The sequence below is a fragment of the Dasypus novemcinctus genome, chromosome 2 (assembly GCF_030445035.2).
Source record: "Dasypus novemcinctus isolate mDasNov1 chromosome 2, mDasNov1.1.hap2, whole genome shotgun sequence".
NCBI lineage: Eukaryota > Metazoa > Chordata > Mammalia > Cingulata > Dasypodidae > Dasypus > Dasypus novemcinctus.
Genome location: NC_080674.1, coordinates 84,724,253 through 84,746,447, shown reverse-complemented (window position 1 = coordinate 84,746,447; position 22,195 = coordinate 84,724,253). Strand labels below are relative to the sequence as shown.

Here is a 22,195-nt window from a genome sequence, read left to right as displayed (position 1 = left end):
ATAGGGTAATTATAAACGTAAGTACTATTGTATTTTTTGTTATAATGCCACTTTTTACTTCTTACAGTTTTTAAAATGCAAAAACATAAAAAGTTATGCATAAAAACCTATTTTGAGGTGGTGGACTTGGCCCAGTGGTTAGGGTGTCTGTCTACCACATGGAAGGTCTGCAGTTCAAACCCCGGGCCTCCTTGACCCGTGTGGAGCTGGCCCATGTGCAGTGCTGATGCGCACAAGGAGTGCCGTGCCACGCAGGGGTGTCCCCCGCATAGGGGAGCCCCACGCGCAAGGTGTGCGCCCCGTAAGGAGAGCTGCCCAGCGCGAAAGAAAGTTCAGCCTGCCCAGGAATGGTGCCGCACACACAGGAGAGCTGACACAACAAGATGACACAACAAAAAGAAACACAGATTCCTGTGCCGCTGACAACAACAGAAGTGGACAAAGAAGACGCAGCAAATAGACACAGAGAACAGACAACCGGGGAGGGGGGGGTAAATAAATAAATAAATCTTTAAAAAAAAACCTATTGTTGGGGACACAAATGAGTAAAGATATAATTTTTTAACAAGCACAAGAAAGTAGGAGGATGGAGGGATATAGGAACACATCCATTTGTATATACCATCGATGTTAAATTGGTATCAAGTTAAATATGATTGCTATAGATTAGTATGTTAAGTTTAAGGACCATGATAACCACAAAGAAAGTATATGTAAAATATACACAGGGAGAAGTAAGAAGACTGAAAATTGTTCATTACAAAAAATCAAATTAATATGAAAATAGGCAGTAATAGAAGAACTGAGGGGTGAAAAAATTACAAGACTTACAAAGACAAATAGTAAAATGGCAAAAGAAACTCCTACATTATCAGTAGTTATTTAAATGTAAAAAAAATTAAACTTTTTAGTCAAAAGGTGAATATTGACAGGATGGATAAAAAAGCATGGCCCAACTATATGCTGTTTACAAGAGACTCACCTTAAAGTCAAAGATACATAAAGATTGAAAATAAAAAGGAAAAAAATATTCCATGCAAATAGTAACCAAAAAAGAACTGGGTTATCTATAGTAATATCAGATAAAATAGATTTAAAGTAAAAACCTCTTACAAGGAAAGAAGAAGGAAATTATATACTGATAAAGGAGTGAAACAAAAGGATGTAACAATTATAAATATATAGGTACCTAATGGCGGAGCCCTAAAATATATGAAGCAAATATTGATAAATTTGAAGGGAGAAATAGTTTTATATTAGTACTAGAAGACTTCAATCATGCCACTTCCAAAAATGGATAGAACATTTAGATAGACTATCTAAAAGGAAATAAAGGACTTAAACAATACTATAAACAAACTAGATTTTGTAGACATACTGGTCAGTGCAAAAGGAATTGCGGTTTGGACCATGGATTTTAAGTCATTATAACTAGGCTCAAGCATATCTTTATTAATCAAAATAGGAACCATTACAATCAACACATTTTTGCCAATTAGAAATAAGGTTGTTTATTCCTGTAGCATAAAAATCCATGCTTTGGGATTCAACAAACTCTTGTAAAGCATTTTCTACATCCTGTTGGTTGTGCAAGCATTTTCCCTGCATAAAGTTGTCAAGATGCTTGAAGAAGTAGTTGGCTGGCGAGAGGTCAGGTGAATATGGTGGATAAGGCAAAACTTTGTAGCCCAATTCATTCAACTTTTGAAGCGTTGGTTGTGTGATGTACAGTCGGGTGTTGTCATGGAGAAAACCTGGGCCCTTTCTGCTGACCAGTGTAGGTTGCAGGGGTTGCAGTTTTTGATGCATTGCATCGATTTGCTGAGCATATTTCTCAGATATAATGGTTTTTCGGTGGGATTTAGAAAGCTGTAGTGGATCAGACTGGCAAAGGACCACCAAACAGTGACCATGACCTTTTTTTGGTGCAAGTTTGGCTTCAGGAAGTGCTTTGGAGCTTCTTCTCAGTCCAACCCCTGAGCTGGTCATTGCCAGCTGTTACGTAAAATCCACTTTTCATCACACATCACAATCTGATCGAGAAATGGTTCACTGTTGTTCTGTAGAAAAACAGAAGATGACACTTCAAAACAACGATTTATTTTCAGTCAGTTCATGAAGCACCCACTTATCAAGCTTTTTCACCTTTACAATTTGCTTCAAATGCCGAACAACCATAGAATGGTTGACGATGAGTTCTTTGGCAAAGTCTCATGTAGTTTAAGAGGATCACCTTTAATGATTGCTCTCAATTGGTCCAATGGCTGACCACTATGCTCCTCAACTTCAAGACTCTCGTCTCCTTTGCAAAACTTCTTGAACCACCACTGCACTGTACATTCGTTAGAAGTTCCTGGGTCAAATGCGTTGCTGATGTTGTGAGTTGTCTCCACTGTTTAAGACCCATTTTGAACTCAAATAAGAAAATCGCCCAGATTTGCTTTTTGGCTAACATCATTCCCAAATCTAAAAAAAATTAAATAGCAAGTAATAACTCATTAGCAAAAAAGCATAAATTGAGAAATGCACACTAAAATGTCTAACATAGCCATATTTATTTAAGAATGTATGCCAATATCAAATGGCAAATTTCAACAATGCAAAACTGCAATTACTTCTGCACCAACCTAATATATAGACCACTTTACCCAAAAACAGCAAAATACACTTTTTTCTCTAGCTCACATGGGTCATTCTCAAAGATAGACCATAAGTTAGGTCACAGAACAAGTCTCAATAGATTGAAAAATACTATAATTATTCAGTGTATCTTCTCCAACCACAATGGATGAAAACAGAAAGTAATAACAGAGGGAGAGAGGACTGAATGTAGCTCACGTGGCTGAGTGCCTGCTTCCTATTTATGAGGTCCCAGGTTTGATCCCTGGTATATACTAGAAAACAAACAAGCAAACAAACAAAGAAAAAAACATCTCTCATTGGGGAGCAGATGTAGCTCAGTGGTTGAGCCTGTGCTTCCCATGTACAAGGTCCTGGGTTGATCCGTACCTCCTTAAGGAAAAAAAAAAAAGAGGGAGGGAGACCTGGAAAACTCACAAATATGTGGAAATTAAGCAACATATTCTTAAACAGCTAAAAGATATTGGGAGAAGAGGTATATGGGAACTTTGTACTCTACCATCTCCATGATTTTTCTGTTAACCTATAATTGCTCTAACAACAAAAAAGTAATAAAAGTAAAAGTCAACAAGGTTGGAAAAGAAGTGCAACTTGTTTTTTTAAAGATTTTTATTTATTTATTTTTTATTTATTTTTCTCCCCTTCCCCACCCCCTCTGTGTCCATTTGCTGTGTGTTCTTCTGTGTCCACTTGTGTCAGTGGCACCCAGAATCTGTGTCTCGTTTTGTTGCATCATCTTGCTGCATCAGCTCTCCATGTGTGCAGTGCCATTCCTCGGCAGGCTGCATTTTTTGCGCTGGGCAGCTCTCCTTATGGGGCACACTCCTTGTGCATGGGGCTCCCCTATGTGGGGAACACCCCTGCATGGCACAGCACCTCTTGCGCGTGTGAGCACTTCGTGTGGGCCAGCTCATCACACGGGCCAGGAGGCCCTGGATTTGAACCTCGGACTTCCCATGTGGTAGGAAGATGCCCTATCCATTGGGCCAAATTCGCTTCCCAGAAGTACAATTCTTTATTCACAAACAACTTGACCATCCATGTAGAAAATCCTATGGAATCTACAAAAAAAAGTTAAAACAACTACATAGTTTAGCAAGCTGCAAGATAAAACAGAAATATAAAAAAAAAATTATATTTGTATATACTAGCAAGAGACCACCAGAAATTGAAAATTAATAAAAAATATAATTTTTAATAATCTCAGAAACTATAAAATACTAAGGCATAAATCTGATAAGATTTATAAGACCTGTGCTTCGAAAGCTATAAACAATCGTTAAGTTATTAAGGAGATCTATATCAAATTTCTCAACCTTTGCACTGACATTATGGTCCACATGATCCTTTGTTGTAGGAGGCTGCCCTGTGCACTGTAAAATGTTTAGTAGTATCCCCTTCTGCTATCCATCAATACTAGTAGCAACCTCCAGCTATGCCAAACAAGGATGTTTCCACACATGGGCAAATATCTAGAGGGGCAAAATGGTCCCAGGTGAGAATCACTGACCTAAATGAATGCAGAAATAGAAATTTTGTTTATGGGTGAGAAGACTCAGTATTGTTGAGATGTTAATTGTATAGAGTCAATGCATTCCCATTCAGGAACCCAGCAGATTTTATTTAGAAATAGACAAATTCTAAATTTCATAGGAAAAATCTGAAGGATTTAGAATATCCAAAGAAACTGAAAAAGAACAATGCTGGAGGATTTATATTACCTCATTTCAAGATTTATTATAAAGCTAAGCAATCAAAACTATTTGGAATTGGCACAGAGATAAAGAAATAGATGAATGGAAGAGAAGAGAGCTCAGGTATAGAGTCACACATATATAGTCAACTGAATTTTGACAAAGTACAAGGGCAATTAAGTGGAGAATTAAAAAACACATGATGGAACAACTGGACACCCATATGTAAAAACTGACCTTTGAATTAGCCAAAGGGGTACTGATGCAAAATACCAGAACTCTGTTGGCTTTTATAAAGGGTACTTAGTTGGGGTAAAAGCTTACAGTTACCCAGGCCATAAAGCATATGTTACTTCCCTCACCAAAGTCTGTTGCTACATGTTGGAGCAAGATGGCTGTCGATGCCTGCAAGGGTTCATACTTCCTCTTCCTCTTAAGGCTCCATGGTCCTGGCTTCTTCCAGTATCAGCTGGAGGCTGGGATAAGTTTTGTCTCTCTCCTGGGGCTTGTTTCTCTCCAGACTCAGCTGCTTTGATCTCTCCACAAGGCCAGCAGTAAACTCCCAGGTAAATGGCTCATCTCTCTTCCTGGAACCAGCTCATCTCTCTTCCCAGAACCTCTGCCACATCTAATGGAGTCTTCTCTCTTTCCCCACATATCTGCTTTTCTGTGTATTTACTTCCCAGGGTTCCAGCATTAAAACTCCTACTAACTCCTCTGCCTTGTCATTTTCTCTTTGAGTCCCTGGGATTAAGGGGGTAGAGATTCAGCATCATACTGACATGGCCCAATCAAAGCCCTAAACATAATATAATCACAAGCAGAGGAGCAGACCGGTTTACAAATATAATCCAATATCTCTTTTTGGAATTCATAAACAGTGCCAAAGGGCTACAACCTTCAAGCCACAGCTCATAGCATATACAAATATTAACTCAAAATGTATTGCATACATACACGTAAAACCAAAAACTATAAAACTTGTACATGAAAGTACCAGAGAAAATTTCTGTGACCTTGGGTTAAGAAAAAATTTATTAAATAGCATACTTAAGGCAAGACCCAAACAAGAAAATTTCTCCCACAAACTGCAAGAAGGTATTCCCAAATCATGTATCTGATAAGGGACTTAGATCTAGAATATATACAAAGAAATTTCTTAAAACTCAATAAGAAAACAAACACCCCAATAAAAATATGCATAAAATCTGAATGGACACATCTATAAAGATAAACAGATGGTAAATAACATTGATGGTTACTAGGGAAATGAAAATTCAAAATAAATTAAATATTACTACACATAAGAGAAAGTCTAAAATTAAAAATCAGACTACACCAAGTGTTATGGAGGATGCAGAAAACTGGAACTCTCATACTAATGGTAGGAATGTAAAAATAATACAACCACTATGAAAAATAGTACAGTGGATTTTTACAATTTAAATATATTTGACCCAACTAGTCTACTGCTATTTATCCAAGGAAATCATAAAGATTTCTATACAAATGTTCATAGAAGCTTCATTTGTTATAGTCCAAAACTGGCAACAACCCAAATATTCATCAGCAGGTAAATACATAAAAAGTAGTCAATATTCATAAAATGGAATACTACTCAGCAATAAAATTAATAAACTATTGAGTCATGCAATAACTTTAATGAATCTCAAAATACTTCTGCCAAATAAAGTCTTATTTTAAAAACTACATACTATATGACTCCAATTATATAAAATTCTAGAAAATGTAGATTAATCTATAATCATAGAAAGTTGATTAGTGGTTTTCTGGGGACTCAGTTGAAAGGAAGGGTGGAAGAACAGGAGGGATTACCAAGACGTATAAAAAAATTTTATGGAACAAAGATGTGTTCATTATCTTGATTAGTCATAATTTCATGGATGTATAAAACATTTAAAAATTTATCAAATTATAATCTTTCTATAGACACATTTTACTGTGTGTTAACTGCATCTCGATAAAGCTGCTAAAACATGTCCACACAAAAAAACTTCTACATGAAGGTACAAAGCTGTTTTACTCATATTAGTTCACAATGGAATCCACCCACATGTCCACCAATCTCAATAAAAATTACCACAGCATTTTTTACTGAATTGGAAAAGCTAACTATGAAATTTATTAGGAAGCACAAGAGGCCTCAAATATCCAAAGGCATAGTAAAAAAGAAAAACGAAATCAGAAAAATCACACTACCTGACTTTAAAACATACTACAAAGCTACAGTAGTCAAAACTGCATGGTATTGGAACAAGGACAGACATACTGACCAATGGAACTAAACTAAGAGTTCTGATATAGATCCTTGCATACACAGTCAACTGATATCCAACAAGGCTACCAAGTCCACTCAACTGGGAGAGAATGGCCTCTTCAACAATGGTGTTTAGAGAACCAGATATCCAAATCCAAAAAAATAAGAGAGAAACACCACCTCAATGGATCAAAGATCTAAATAGAAGAGCCAAAACCCACCATAAAGATCTTGAAAGATAATGTAGGGAAGCATCTACAAGATCTTGTATTAGGAAATGGTTTCAGGAATGTTACAACAAAAGCACGAGCAACAAAGAAAAAATAAATAAATGGGACCTCCTCAAAGGTAAAAAATTGTGCACCTGAAAGGAGTTTGTCTAGAAAGTGAAAAGGTAGCCAACTCAATGGGAGAAAATAGTTGGTAACCATTTAATTAATAGGGACCTGATATCCAGAACATATAAAGAAATTCTACACCTAAAAAATAAAAGGACAAACAACACTTTAAAAACTGGGCAAATAATTTGAATAGAAACTTGTCAAAAGCAGAAATACAAGTGGCTAAAAGCACATGAAAAGATGCTCAACATCACTAGTTATTGGAAAAACAAATCAAAATTACAATGATGTATCATCTTACACCTATTAGACAGGCAGCTATTAAAAAAACAGAGGACTCATGTGTTGGAGAGGATGTGAAAGAATGGGAACCCTTATCCACTGCTGGTGGGAAAGCAGAATGGCACAACCATTGTGGAGGACAGTCTGGTGGTTCCTGAGGAAGCTAACTATAGAACTGCCATATGATCCAGGAATCCCACTACTGGGTATATACCGAGAAGAATTGAAAATAGGGACACGATCAGATATATGCACACCAATGTTCACAGTGACATTATTCAATATTGCCAAAAGTTGCAAACAACCTAAATGTCCATCAACAGATGAATGGATACGCAAACTCTGGTATATACATTCAATGGAATATTACTGAGCTATAAGAAGGAATGCAATATTAACACATGGCATAACATGGATGAAACTTGAAGACCTTATGTTGAGTGAAGCAAGCCAAGCACTGAAGGATGAATACTACATGACTTCACTGATATGAATTAAGCAAACTGAGCAGACTCACAGAGACAGAGTCTGGAAGATAGGTTTATAAGAGATAGAAAGGGAGTAGAAGGTTGTGAGCCAACACCCATATGGGAAAAATCTATAAGGGTGTAGTTGTGCAATGGATGGGAATGACAGTGGAGCAGAAATGCTGTTGGCTTGGGCAGCGCTGACCTGTGAGGGGGATAGGGTGAGGGCTGGTTGCACTGTCCATGGAACTGAGGGGAGAGTCAGCAGAGGGAGCAGATGAACTCTGGGGATTTTCAGGTGTGTGTTTGAAACTACAACGCTGGGAATGTTTTTTTGGCAAATACGGCAGGAAAGGATTACTGGTTTAGAGTGTTGGATGTGGGGGACAGGTGGGATAGGGCATACCTGGAGTAGACTTCCAGGGAGTATGTGAGTGTTCATCCTGTCTTACTGTGCTATATCAGTGAGTGGAGACCCACAAATGAACAGGAAGGAGTTGACTTCTACCATGGGGAGTTGTACTATGTTCTTAAATAGAGGGGCAGGAGTCTCTCAAGAACATAAGCAGTGCCTAATAGCGGAGGACAGGCCAGTATGTCAAGCCCTCAAAGTTGTAGTAAATAACTATGAATCTTGTTTTTTAAGGAGTGATGCTTGGTGGTTGCCCTGGGTCCTGAGCGGAGGAATAGGGAGGAATAGAAGAGATAGAACATAGGGCATTTTTGGGGCACTGGAACTGTTCTACAGTCTTGCAATGATGGATAAAGGTCATGTTAAATTTTGTCAAAATTTATAAAAGTGTATGGTCCAAAATGTAAACCAAAAGGTAAATCATTGACTATGGTTAGTAGCAATGTATCAACATTTGTACATCAATTGTAACAAATGTACCACACATGTAAAATGTTATTAATAGGGAAAAGGGGAAAAGGGGAAAGATGATGGGTGAATGGGAATCCCCTATATTTTATACATGACTTTTCTGTAACCTAAAGCTTCTTTGAAAATAAAATGAAAAAAATAAGACACTTGGGAAATAAATGGAAGAAAATGTTACTGTATATACTAGATAACAGATCTTACAGTGATAAAGATACAATGCAAAAATTTATTTTTTATATTTTTTATTATTTCAAATTCTTTTTAATTTTTTGTATTTTATTTCTCATTTTTAAAACTATCATTATTTCATTTGCTTATTGTTTTTATTTGGTTATTTTCCTGGCTTCATCTTTGGAGAAGTTTTGGATCACAGAAGGGTTACAGTTGTAGCAGGAGAGCATCATTGGTGTGGGGTTTCAGTAATAGGGGATGAATGGGAGGAGGGTTGCCTGGGGCATATCCATAAAGCATATGAATATATTCAAGTGTTCATAGGGCATAGTCAGGGTGGGTGGAGATCCACACAATAACCAAAAGAAAATCCAAATCTCATCCTGGGGACTTCTGCCTCATTCTCTAATGGGACAGCAAGAATCCTCCAAGAACAGAGTCAATGACTAATGAAGGAGGATGGACCATTAATGGGCCCTTGATATTGATGAATGTACTTATGAACCTTTTCTTTTGAAATTGAATCTTAGCCTACTATTATAGGTTGCCTAAGAGTTACTGCCTGAGAGCCTCTTGTTGTTCAAATGTGGCCTCTCTCAAAGCCAAACTCAGCATATAAATTCATTACTTTCCACCCAGCATGGGACATGACTCCCAGAGATAAGCCTCATTGGCACCAAGGAATTACTACCAAGCACCAACTAACAATGCAACTGGGAAAAGATCTTGACCAAAAGAGAGAAAGTGTAAAGACAAATGAGTTTACACAGCTAAGAGATGTCAAAGTGAGTCAGGAGGTTACACTTATGCATGTCTCTGCAGGATCTCACTGATTGCCACAGTAAAAAATTGCTTAAAATAGCAGGGCTCCTAAGGGCTTTGGAGACATCCAGACACTATAGCCAGGGCTGACAGCTCAGGGGTTTGGTACCCCATCAAAGGGCCCTACTTTGGAACTTATGCTCCCCAGTGTAACAGAGTTGGACTCAGTTTGGTTCCCCTGCACATAGTTCTTCTGCCCCTAATATTTGACCTTATAGTTAGTACTACAGTTGATAGGTTTATGTCCAAAAGAGTTAAATCTTTGGGCTTTCCATGTGCCAGTTGGGTCCTGAATCTCAAAGGAGTTACAACACCCACTCTCAAGTTCATTGAACTCACCCAGGACAACTAACAAGGAAATGCTGATAGATAATGACCATCCTAAGGAACAGAGAGAGTCTGCAACTGCAAGGAAGATAGTCCTGCCCATCTGCCCCACGGGATCTCTGCCCCTTCTCAATTAGAGGTAGAGTGGGTATCACCATCCCTGAATCCTTAGGATTGGGGAATGAATGATGGACTAGAGTAGACTTACAGTTATTCTACTATAGACTTATTGTTATTCTAGCAATGGAAGAACTTTTATCATTGATGTGGAGGTACTGGCCACCAGAGGTTCCAAGGGGAGGGAAAGGGGAAAAACAGGTGTAACGTGGGGCATTTTTGGGATATTGGAACTGTCCTGAATGATGTTGCAATAATAGATGTCATTATTTATCTTGTCAAAACTTACAAAACAGGCGGCAGACTTGGCCCAGTGGTTAAGGCATCCGTCTACCACATGGGAGGTCCGCGATTCAAACCCCGGGCCTCCTCAACCCGTGTGGAGCTGGCCCATGCACAGTGCTGATGCACGCAAGGAGTGCCGTGCCACACAGGGGTGTCCCCCACGTAGGGGAGCCCCACACGCAAGGAGTGCGCCCTGTAAGGAGAGCCACCCAGTGCAAAAGAAAGTGCAGCCTGCCCAGGAATGGCGCCCCACACACGGAGAGCTGACACAACAAAAAGAAACACAGATTCCCGTGCCGCTGACAACAACAGAAGCAGATAAAGAATACGCAGCAAATAGACATAGAGAACAGACAACCGGGGCGGGGGGAGAAGGGGGGGAGAAAAATAAATAAATAAATCTTAAAAAAAAAAAAACTTACAAAACAGTGTGGGAGAGAGTTTATTCTATAATATAAACTGTAATTCAAACTTACTGGCAAAGCTCCAATATGTGTTCATCAATTGTAACAAATGTACTGCACTAATGAAGGAAATTGTTAATGTGGGAGAGTGTTGGAAGGGTAGGGAGTGGGGCATATGTAAATCCTGTACATTTTTTATGTAATATTTATGTAATGTAACTTTTTAAAAACATAAAATATTATATATTTTTTTAAAACTTTGGTTTTTTTTGTTTTTTGTTTTTGGTGTTTTGGGGGGTGGGGTAGGGCTCATTTTACCTCCCTTTCATATATAGCTGGGAAATAAATAAATGTAGGGAGGCAATGTGAACTTATAATAAATGTCTACTAGGTACTAGCCTGCACCTTACCATATATTGTAACATTTTTTAAACTGAAATATTACTGAAACACCTATTTGGTAAGAAAATACTAGAGAAATACCCTTGCAACACCAAAAGTAAAATCTCTGAATGACAAACGTTTCAATCCTTCCTGAATGGTAACATGCGGAGCTACTAGCTGTCCCTCAGTATCCTCACTCCGCTTTTCAAACAGTGATGAAAACCTGGGCACAGAACCTTGCAGGTGAAAACCCTTATTTCACAGATTCCCTTGAAGCTAGGTATAGTAATGTGACTAAGTTCTGGACAGGATGTCAACAAAAGTAATGTATGCAATTTTGTGGTGATGATCTTAAAGAGAAGGCACATGCTCTTTAACTTGTTCCTCCTGCCTATAAGATGAATGTAGAAGTGAAAGTTGGAAAAGCCATCCTGGGTCATAAGATAAAAACTACCTACTAAACCTGACAAAGCAACACGATCAAATAAATGGTCCTGGATCTCCAATACCATAAAGTCATCATATTAACCCAGGGCTGCCTATTTGAACTTTTGTATCAGAAAGAAACAATTCCCAATACTATTTAAAGTTAAAAATTTCCAGCCTAATCTGTATACTAAGCCAATAGGATGAGAGGGCATGAAGAAGAAGAGGCATAAAGAAATAGTAGACTTTGCTATAGTTCCAATAAAGAATATAGTAAATGAGTACTGGTTTTATCATGTTTCATTTTGCTTTAAATATTAAGGCTTTCCTTTGTTAGTGTTCTATTTAGAAATGTAAGACTATAGTATTTTTAGGCCTGGATGAGTCTAAGAAACCACTTTAAATGTTATAGATGAGAAAACAGAGACAAAAGCCAAGTTAAATAATGGCCCAAGGTTATTCTTATCAAAAAATAAATTGTGTTGCTTCTCAGGGGAAGGGGATGGAAAAACAGAATAGATGAAACAGGACATTTTTAGGGCATTAGACATGCCTGCATGATCTTGCCAATAACAGACACAGGCCATTTTAAATTTCATCAAAATCTATAACAGTGTATGTTCCAAAATGTAAACCATTACATAAACTATTGACCATGGTTAGTAGCAACCCTTCAGTCTGTTTACATTAATTGTAACAAATGAACCACCCACATGTAAAATGTTATTAATAGGAGAGAGTGGAAAAAGGAGGACATTGGGTATATGGGAATTCCCTATATTTTCTCTGGGACTTTTCTGCAACCTAAAGCTTCTTTGGAGATAAAATGAAGACAATAAGACACTGGGGGAACATACGGAAGAAATTATCGCTGTACATACAATACAAAAGATCTTATAGTGATGAAAGACACAATGTATAAAACTTCATTTCAAATTTTAATTTTTATATTTTATTTAGTATTTTTTAAACTTATTTAGTTATTAATTTTATTTGGTTATATTTTTGGCTTATTTTTGGAGATGTTTTAGATCACAGAAGGGTCACAACTGTGGCAGGGGACAATCAGGAGATGTGTGGGGAGAGATACACCTGGGGCATGCCTCTAAGGCATATGAATATATTCAAGTGTTCATAGGGCATTGTCTCAGCAGGTGGAGACCCACACAATAACCAAAATAATACTGAATTCCCATTCTGGGGAGTCCTACTACATTCTCTAATATAACAGCAAGAATCCCCCGAGTACATGGGTAGTGCCTAATGAAGGAAGACACCATTACACCAAGCCCTTGATATTTATGATTGTAATTATAAGCCTTTTCCTGTGAAAATGAAACTAGCCTGGCATTACATATGGCCTACAAGTTAACTCCTGAAAGCCTCCTTGTTCCTCAAATGTCACCTGTCTCTAAGCAAAACTCAGCATATAAATGCCCTACCTTTCCCCCCACATGGGACATGACTCCTGGGGATGTGCCTCCCTGGCACCTAGGGATTATTACCAAGTGCCAACTATAATGCATCTTGAAAAGGCCTTGAACAAAAGGGGAAAGGGTAAAGACAAATGAGTTTTCATGGCTTCGGTATAGTCATAAAAACAAGGCTATTCCAGAGGTTATGCTTATGCTTGTCTCAGCAGGATCTCATTGACTGCCACAGTAAACACTGCCTCAAACAGTAGGTTCCTGAGGGCTCTAGAGACATCTAGACACTATAAGCAGGGCAGATAAGCTCAGGAAATCTGCACCCTGTCAGTGGGCCTTACTTTAGGTCACCCAGTATAACAGATTTAGACTCCTTTATAGTTTCCCTATAATGGTTCTTCTGCCCTTTTTATTTAAACCTGTAATTAACACTATACTTGTTAAATATATGTCCCACAGACTTAAATCTTTGGTCTGTTCATGTGCTGGTTGAACCTGAATCTCAGCAGAGTTGCATCACCTACTCTCCAGTTCATTGGGCTCACCCAGGACAACCAAAAAGGAGATGATGATGGACAATGCCCATCCCAAGGAACAGAGAATGTCTGCAACTGCAAACAAGATAGTTTCATTCATCTGCCTCATGAGTTCTAAGCCCCTTCTCAATTAGGAACAGAGTAGGCATCACCATCCCAAAATCCTGAAGATTGGGGAATGAACAATGGACTAAAGCAGACTTACTATTAACATAATTCTATTATAGACTTATTATTATTCTAGCAATGGAAGAATTTTTATCACTGATATAAAGGCAGTGGCCATCAGATGTCCTGAGGGGAGGGAGAGGGAAGAATAGGTATAACATGGGGGCTTTTTGGGACATTGGAATTGTCCTGCATGACACTGCAATGGCAGATACAGGCCACTATACATTCTGTCAAAAGCTATAAAATTGTGTAGTGGGGAATGTAAACCATAATATAAACTATAGTCCACCATCAGCAGCGATGCTTCAATATGCATTCCACAATTGTAACAAACATACCACACCAATGAAAGATGTTGTTAATGTGGGAAAATGTGGGAGGGGGAGAGGGGGTGGGGTATATGGGAATCTCCTATATTTTATATGTAATATTTATGTAATCTAAAGCTTCTTTAAAAATAAAAAATGAAAATGAAAAAAATTGTGACTGATAAATAAAATTTTATTTTCTGAGGAAACAGAGCAAGGAAAAGGGGACAAGGAATATATTATTAGTAAAGATGAATGGTTGACATGACAAACTACACTTTGCAAAATCAGTATAAATTTTGAAAGGCAGAGGGAAAAGGTTGGCTCAAAATACATAAATGATTTCCTGAGTGGGGAATAGTACTTATAGTGAAGACATAATGAGTTCCAAATGCTGGCACTAAGTATGCATCAACCAAAACAAGCTATTGCCAACTGAAGAGCACTGATGCTAGGACTGGAGAAGTCATGCGAGGTCATATGGTACAGAGGAAAAGAGCTAGTATTTAACTGATCATTCAACACTGGGATTTAAGCTAAAATAAAAACACCTATGTTACCTATAAAGTAAAGACAATTTATAGCATAAATGAGAGGCCATGCGGGTCACAATGTCAAAAGCAATCTCATAAAATTTATGGACCCACTACCCCCAATAATGTATATAAACGCCAACAAAGTTATACATTAAAAATATTTCATTGCATTTGAAATTGACATTTCTTTTGCTCAGACAAAACATAAAACAATATTTCTTTTGAAAAATGGCTTTTTGAATGTAAAACTTAGTCATTACTTCCTTAAAAAAAAAAGGAAAATTTACTACAAATATAAATTTCAAACAATTCTGGTTTGACTTAGTCAAAATACTCAAATTTTGCAGTGATCTCCAATGCAGAATTAGACTCCTAAAACTTCTTATATTAATGGCAAACATGCTTAAAACCCTGACTCTCAGGGGTATGACTCTAGTGGCAAACGGACTTAGAACTAATGGAGTCCACTTTGCCAAGGGAGAGTAAACTGATATCAATGAATAACATCATTTACTACAAATTTCTGAGTTGAATCCATGTTCATTTGTTTCCTTTCCTCTAAGTTTACGAGGTCATTTTTTTTGGCAACACCCAGGTGGCTATGTCATCAAGGAAAGGATTACAAACTCCCTTTTTAAATTTTTAGGTCATCTAAGCACAATTAGCCTTAAAAAGTATCCTGCCATGTTTCCAGTTGTCTGCAGATTTTTGCCAGCAGATGAATTTACAAGATATTGTCACTCAAAATTCAATCACAGAAGCACATCTTCCACAACTGGAAGATTCCCACAGCAGCTTGGCCAAATGAGTTTGTGATTTTCAGCTGTATCCAAAATGCTGACTACAGCAACTTGAACTGAAAATTTTACCTCATTCATACATCCTGAAATATCTCTCAAGGAAGCCAAGTCATGAATAAACTCAATCCTTTCAAACTGTTGTGAGAGTAGCCTTTCTTTTTATCATAAGAAAATAAATAAATGAATAAATAAGGAAACAGCCATTTAAACGGCAATGCATTGCTTTAAGACAGGGTTCTTAACAATGGGTCCATGAGCTTGAACTGAAATTCAAAAAAACATTATTCTTGTGCAGACATGTTTGTTGGAGCAGGTGTGGAATATTTATTAAATAATACACATTATAGTGTGGACTTAGTAAAGGGTCCATGGTTTTCATGTGGCTGGCAAAGGGGCCCGTGGAACAAAAGAGGTAAAGAGCCCCTACTTTGATATATGACTGACAGGGAGCTGTACAGAACATATGTCCAGGGTGCATGGTAATGTTTGGATATACTCATAGTGGCAACAATTAAAAACCACAGTAGGGGGGGTACTGGGTTCCTGGCCAGTGGTGCTCTGTCGTGGTCCCTAGGGGAGCAGCGACAGTCTCCCAGGTACAGTGGTGGGGACCGGGAGGGAGTGAGGGTTCAACAGTGAGCCCCAGATGCTAATGACTATGCTTGTGAGCTGATAAACCCAAAATAAGAACAAGGCCTAGAGCAACTTTGTGCCTGGGAATTTCCTTCTGTTAGCCTTCATGTTACTCAAATGTGGCCAGTCTCGAAGCCAAACTCAGCATGTAAATGCAATGCCTTCCCCCCAGCGCGGGACATGACACCCGGGGATGAGCCTCCCTGGCAACGAGGGACCACTATCAACTACCAACTGATGATGCAACTGGAAAATGACCTTATACGGAAGGTTCAATGCGGATCAGCAGAATATCCATGTCTACATAAAATACCATGACTTTAAAATGCTGTTTGACCTAAAGTAAGGGGGAAATGGAAAGGAGAAATGAGTTTATATGGCTACGAGTTTCTAAAAAAGAGTCTGGAGGCTGGCAGAAGGTTTGCCCTCATGCACAACTGAGCAGAGTCAGAGAGACAGATAAAGCAGATACAACCCCCAGATATTGGTTCCTTTGAGGGCTAAAGAGACCCATGGGAGTTATGGTCATGGCCGATGGGGTTAACTACCAGGGCAGATGGCCCCTCTTTGGAAATGGTGTTTATGTGTGATGAATCTGGACTCAGATGGGATCTCCCTTCATAAGACTTTCATGCTAATGTGCTGGAGGTGCAGTTAATGTTGAGGTTTAAGATATATTTAGGGGATTTGAATCTCTGGACTGACAATGTGATAGCCAGATCCTGAGCCTCAACAGACTCCAGCACCTACAATCTGATTTATTGGACTTACCACACTCAGCTAAGATGGAGTTGAAGAAGGACAACCACCACACCATGGAGCCTAGAGTGATTACAACTGAAAATGGGAGGATTGCATCCAGCATCCAGGTGGAATCTGACCCTCCTCTTGACATAGAGGTGCAATGGACACAACCAATCCAATGTCCACATAGAAGAGGTGGCATTGGATTGGGAAAAGTGGACATAATGGACAAAGGGTATGGGGAAAGGCAGGAAGAGATGAGAGGTGGAGGCGTCTTCGGGACATGGAGCTGCCCTGGATGGTGCTTCAGAGGTAATCACCGGACATTGTAAATCCTCACAGGGCCCACTTGATGGAATAGAGGAGAGTATGGGCCATGATGTGAACCAATGTATATGAGGTGCAGAGGTGCCCAAAGATGTACTTACCAAATCCAATGGATGTGTCATGATGATGGGAACGAGTGTTGTTGGGGGGGGGAGAGGGGGGGTGGGGGGGTGGGGTTGAATGGGACCTCACATATATATTTTTAATGTAATATTATTACAAAGTCAATAAAAAATAAAAAAATTAAAAAAAAAAAAAAAAAAAAAAAAAGAGCCCCTACTTTAAGACATGTCTTCAGGGAACCAACACCCATTTACACTACAGGGAATCCTTTATTCTGTTTTCATTTCTCAAGAAATCCTGCTGAAAAGGTTCAAGGCCTTGGCTTTGATGAAGCTGATTAGTTTAAGGGTGGTACAAAAAAGATCTTTCAGGATTATTGTCATATTCTTTGCTGCCAATACAAGACAAGTCAATTGTAGAAACACAAGAGTTATAAGCATTTAAAGTTCTTTTTTTTTCACAGAAGCAGAAAAACCAGATACATTGTCACACATGGCAAATACTCCATCCATGCCTAGTGTACCAAGCTCCCTTTTCACCACAGTGAAGACACAAAAAGCCTTTCAGGTTTCTAAAAGGTACCTCACAAAATTGGGATTTTTTATGGTATGCATCAGCATACACAAAAGAGATGAAAACCAGAAACCAGCTACATTAAATAAGGTTAGTCATTACGTGCAAATGTTTGTTGAAGTGAAAGTGGCATTACTCCCAATTTGCCAACGATCTGCTTTAAAATATTAGAAGAAACAGTCAGCAGTTCTATAGTTTATAGTATCGTCTGATTGAGGTTGGGCCATGGAAATAAAATTTTAGTGGCCTGTTCAAATTATTTTATTTAACCTACTTAAAATTATCATTGTAAGGATCTCAACATATTGAAACTGACATAAATTTGATAGCTAATTAGAAAAAGTAGGTGCTTTATAAATAGAATTCCTAAAGCCAGTCTCTCCATATTGTCTATAAAATAAATATATTTGCAAATAATGACTTCTTGTTTCTTCAAATATTTCTGTAATTTGTGAAATCTCTGTAACTATTCTGAATTAAAGGCTTTTCTTGAAAAAAAAAAAAACATTTTTTTAATTTAATTTAGCTCCAGCATAAATTGTCAAAATCTTTCTCTAACCTTAATGTGGTAAAGATTTCCCCTCCCTTTCTTCGACTCTAAATTTCTTAAGTGATTGATAAACCACAGGCAAAAAATAAATTCATTCCTTAATTAGCCCATCAACATGGCCAAAATATACAAATAGTAAATATGAGAATTTTAATAAATATAGCACCAGCCTTGATCTGAATTGGTGCAAACACTGAGCAGAACAAATAGCAGATATCCTTGCCTATACAGCAAATAAGCTTGGGAAGGATTTAGCTGAAAATTATTTCTTTCTATTCTAATATTTTTAACACTTATGATATTGTGTCATTATTTCCTAATTAGTAAATATTTTACTACATTTAAATTACTATATCATTTTGTAATTTCAAAAACATTCTAATAAAGAACATAAGCCAGTTATTTAATATTCAAAGGAAACAAATTATTTTCTTTCTTAAAATCAGAATTTCCCCTCATTTATTTATTATTTATTCCCCAAATTTATTTCATTTATTTATTATTTATTCCCCAAATTTATTTCATATATTTATTATTTATTATTATATAAAACTTCTGACCCAGCTTTTTAAAAAATGTTCAATCATCTAATTATCTCTATAATACTTACGATTTCTAAAAAAGTGTTAAAAACTAAATACATTTTCCAACAATTATTGTTCACAACACATTGATATAAAGCATTTGATGACTTAAGCTGTGAAGCATGCTTCCAACTTAGAAACTAATCATTTGTCAAGCTTTTATTTCTGAGGTATTCTGGAAACAATATGTTAGTTACTTACATATTAAACTTAATTCCTCAATAAGGACTCTAACATTTTACCACTTAAAACATTGTGGACAGTTTTACTTACTGAAACATTTTTCAGGTTTTTCTCAAAGGAGAAATGACAAGACTCCTTAGAAAAATTAAACTTGTATGCATCAGCTGGTCCTGCTCCCAACACCAATGCTTTTCTCAGTTCATCAACATACTTCTCTTTTTCCATTGCCATGTCATCAGCTTCTTGGCAAATTTCTAATTCAGAAACTATGGGGAACATGAAAAAATTTTTGAAATGAAAAATAAATGTATAAACATGAGAAAATATTTGTTTACCTGTTGCTACTAATGTATTATTTATGAACAGAAAATCTAAACCAAGAGTGAAATCAACCCATACCATGCATTTTCAATTTATTGTGCTTTTAACCACTAATTTAATCTTAAATGTCACATGAAAAGCATTAGAATCCTGGAATTTTTTCTCTAACTTCAAATAAAATACATGCATTGTAAATTACTACAGAAACTACCATTTTGCGTACCTGTTTCTAAGTCTTAGCCAAATAAATATCCTATAATGATTAATAAGCTCAGTATTTCACAACATATTTCTTTCTTTTTTTTTTTTTTTAAAAGATTTATTTTTATTTATTTAATTCCCCTTCCCTCCCCCGGCTGTCTGTTTTCTGTGTCTTTTTGCTGCGTCTTGTTTCTTTGTCCGCTTCTGTTGTTGTCAGCGGCACGGGAAGTGCAGGCGGCGCCATTCCTCGGCAGGCTGCTCCCTCCTTCGCGCTGGGCGGCTCTCCTTACGGGGTGGGGGACACCCCTGCGTGGCGCGGCACTCCTTGCGCGCATCAGCACTGCGCATGGGCCAGCTCCACACGGGTCAAGGAGGCCCGGGGCTTGAACCACGGGCCTCCCATGTGGTAGACGGACGCCCTAACCACTGGGCCAAAGTCCGTTTCCCACATATTTCTTTCTTATCTCAATTTTAAAAGAAATCCGTCTATATTTCTCCCTTATATGAGCAGAGTCAAATTAAACTAAAATTGGGTTCATTCTTATGTCATTAAGTGTGAAGGGAGGTGATGAGGAAGAAAAGGGAAGGCAATATTTATTAAGTGCCTTCTCTTTTGTACACATTATACTACAGATCTGGCTTCCAATTCTTTCTTCTGAGTGTATTTAAGCAGATATTTTACTCATCTATTGAGATTTTTATTTCAATTATAGTTTCAATTCTAGGCATTCTCATTGTTCCTTTTTCATAATATCCTGTTCTTACCCTATCCTGCCTTTAAATAGTTGAATGTTTTAAACATATTTAACATCTCTTTCAGAACAGTCTTTATGAGTAGCTCCTGGAGTATTCTGTTTCTTCTAGTTGCTGACACATTCTTGTTCTGCTGGGGTTTTTTTTTACTTTTATGCTCAGTAATGTTTGACCAAGGCTCACCTCCAGTCACAGTATCAAGTGCCCTGCGTAGTAAAGATCATCTTAAATAAAGATTGCTGGTTTGCATTTCTTAGAGTCTCTACAGGATTTATCAGTTCTGAACCAGTTTTGAAAGTTAGTTTTTTTCTTGGTTAAAACACTTAAGGCAAACAGTTCAGACCCCTTCCCAACACATACTATAATAGAGGTTCTGGATTTTCATTGGGGCATTTATTCACTGAGAACCTTCAGTAACTAGTCTGAGTCTACACTGCATCTCCTGGCCAGAAAGCAGTTTTGTTGCTGTTGTTGTTGCTGTTGTTGTTGTTGTTAAGATATTTCATCAACAGGATAGCCCTTCCAGGCTTCTTTCTTTATAAGGAGTTTAGCTCTATTTCCTTAAGATAGGCCTACAGCCTCAACATTATGCTCCCCTTAGCATTACAGTTGCAGCCCTTTGTTTAGACATATAATTAGTTCAGACATTCCATAAACTTACAGTTCAGCTTTAGCTCTCATGTGTCACTTCAGCTTTCAGCTATCTCTTCATACATAGTACCTGAGGATTTCCATTCCTTACAGTCAACAGCAATTATGTATGTGTTTTTTAAATTTCAAGATTTAATCTAACATTAATTTTCTGCAGGGTATTAGTGGTGGGGTAATATATGGGACCTCTGTATGATGTTATGCGTGTTTGTCACAATGATGAAAGACCCATACAGTTCTATATTTTCATATTTACAAATTACATTTAATGATTTTTATTCCTCATAACTGAAAGGCAGGTATTTTAATATCACAAATGAGAAAACTGAGGATGAGCAAGATCAAGTGATGGTCTAGGATCGTGGAGTAGGTAGATGTGACACTGAGATTCATACTTCTGTCTCTATGGTAGTTTTGTTTTGAGAAGAGGCAGAGACATGGGACATGGATATATTACTTTCCTAACATAATTTTAAAGAACACCTTAAATGAAATGTTAGAGAATGCAAGGAAATCTTGATTAAAGAATCCTGAAAATATAACATACTTTTTTCAAACACTCTGGTCTATGTGCTATCAAGTGTTTGGAAATCCTATGACAGGCAATGAGAAAGGAAATCTATATATTTTGCATGATCAGTCTTTGATGATAATTTCTGATGATGAAATAGAACACATCTTTTGAAGACAGGTAAGAATAAAAATACCTCATATTCCTATGTGATTTTATAGCTTCTAAAGTATAACTTCACATATTTTCTCTCTGAAGCACATGCATAATTAAGATGATAATCACTATCAAATCTATTGGCCTTTCAAATACCTATTGGTTCTTCTGGAAAAATAAAATAAAAATATGAAGACAAATGCTTTCCATTTAAGGAATAATTACAGTTATTTACAATTACAGTCGAGTTTGGGGAATTAAATAACATAGATGTGCCTGGACAGGATTTCTTTTCTCCCCCCCTCTCCTCTCCCCCTGCCACTCTGCTGTTTTTGCTACAATCTGTCCATTTTCTCTGTGATTTGTGTCTGTTTCTCTTCGTCTTCTCTTCTTATTTTCTCCTCTAGGATTCACCGGGATTCAATCCTGGGGACCTCCGATGTGGAGAGAGGGTCCCTGTCACTTGCACCTTGTTAGTTCCTGATTTCTGCTGCATCTTGCTTGACTCTCCCCTTCATCTTTTTGTTGCATCATCATCTTGCTGCATGGCTTGCTGTGTGGACACACGTTTACCAGAAGGCCCCAGGGATTGAAACTGGGCCCTCCCATTTGGTAGATGGAAGCCCAATCACTTAAGCCACATCTG

General features: G+C 37.6%; 1 protein-coding gene across 4 annotated transcripts in view; it reads right to left on the bottom strand.

The window, feature by feature from the left end:
* XRCC4 (X-ray repair cross complementing 4) overlaps positions 1 to 22,195 on the bottom strand; it is a 326,468-nt gene that overhangs the window by 271,476 nt on the left and 32,797 nt on the right. For all 4 annotated transcript variants that reach the window (XM_058275640.2, XM_058275649.2, XM_058275647.2 and 1 more), the window contains one exon: positions 19,047 to 19,222. In XM_058275640.2, coding sequence (XP_058131623.1) covers positions 19,047 to 19,222 — 176 coding nt within the window. The remainder of the gene's footprint in view (positions 1 to 19,046; positions 19,223 to 22,195) is intronic.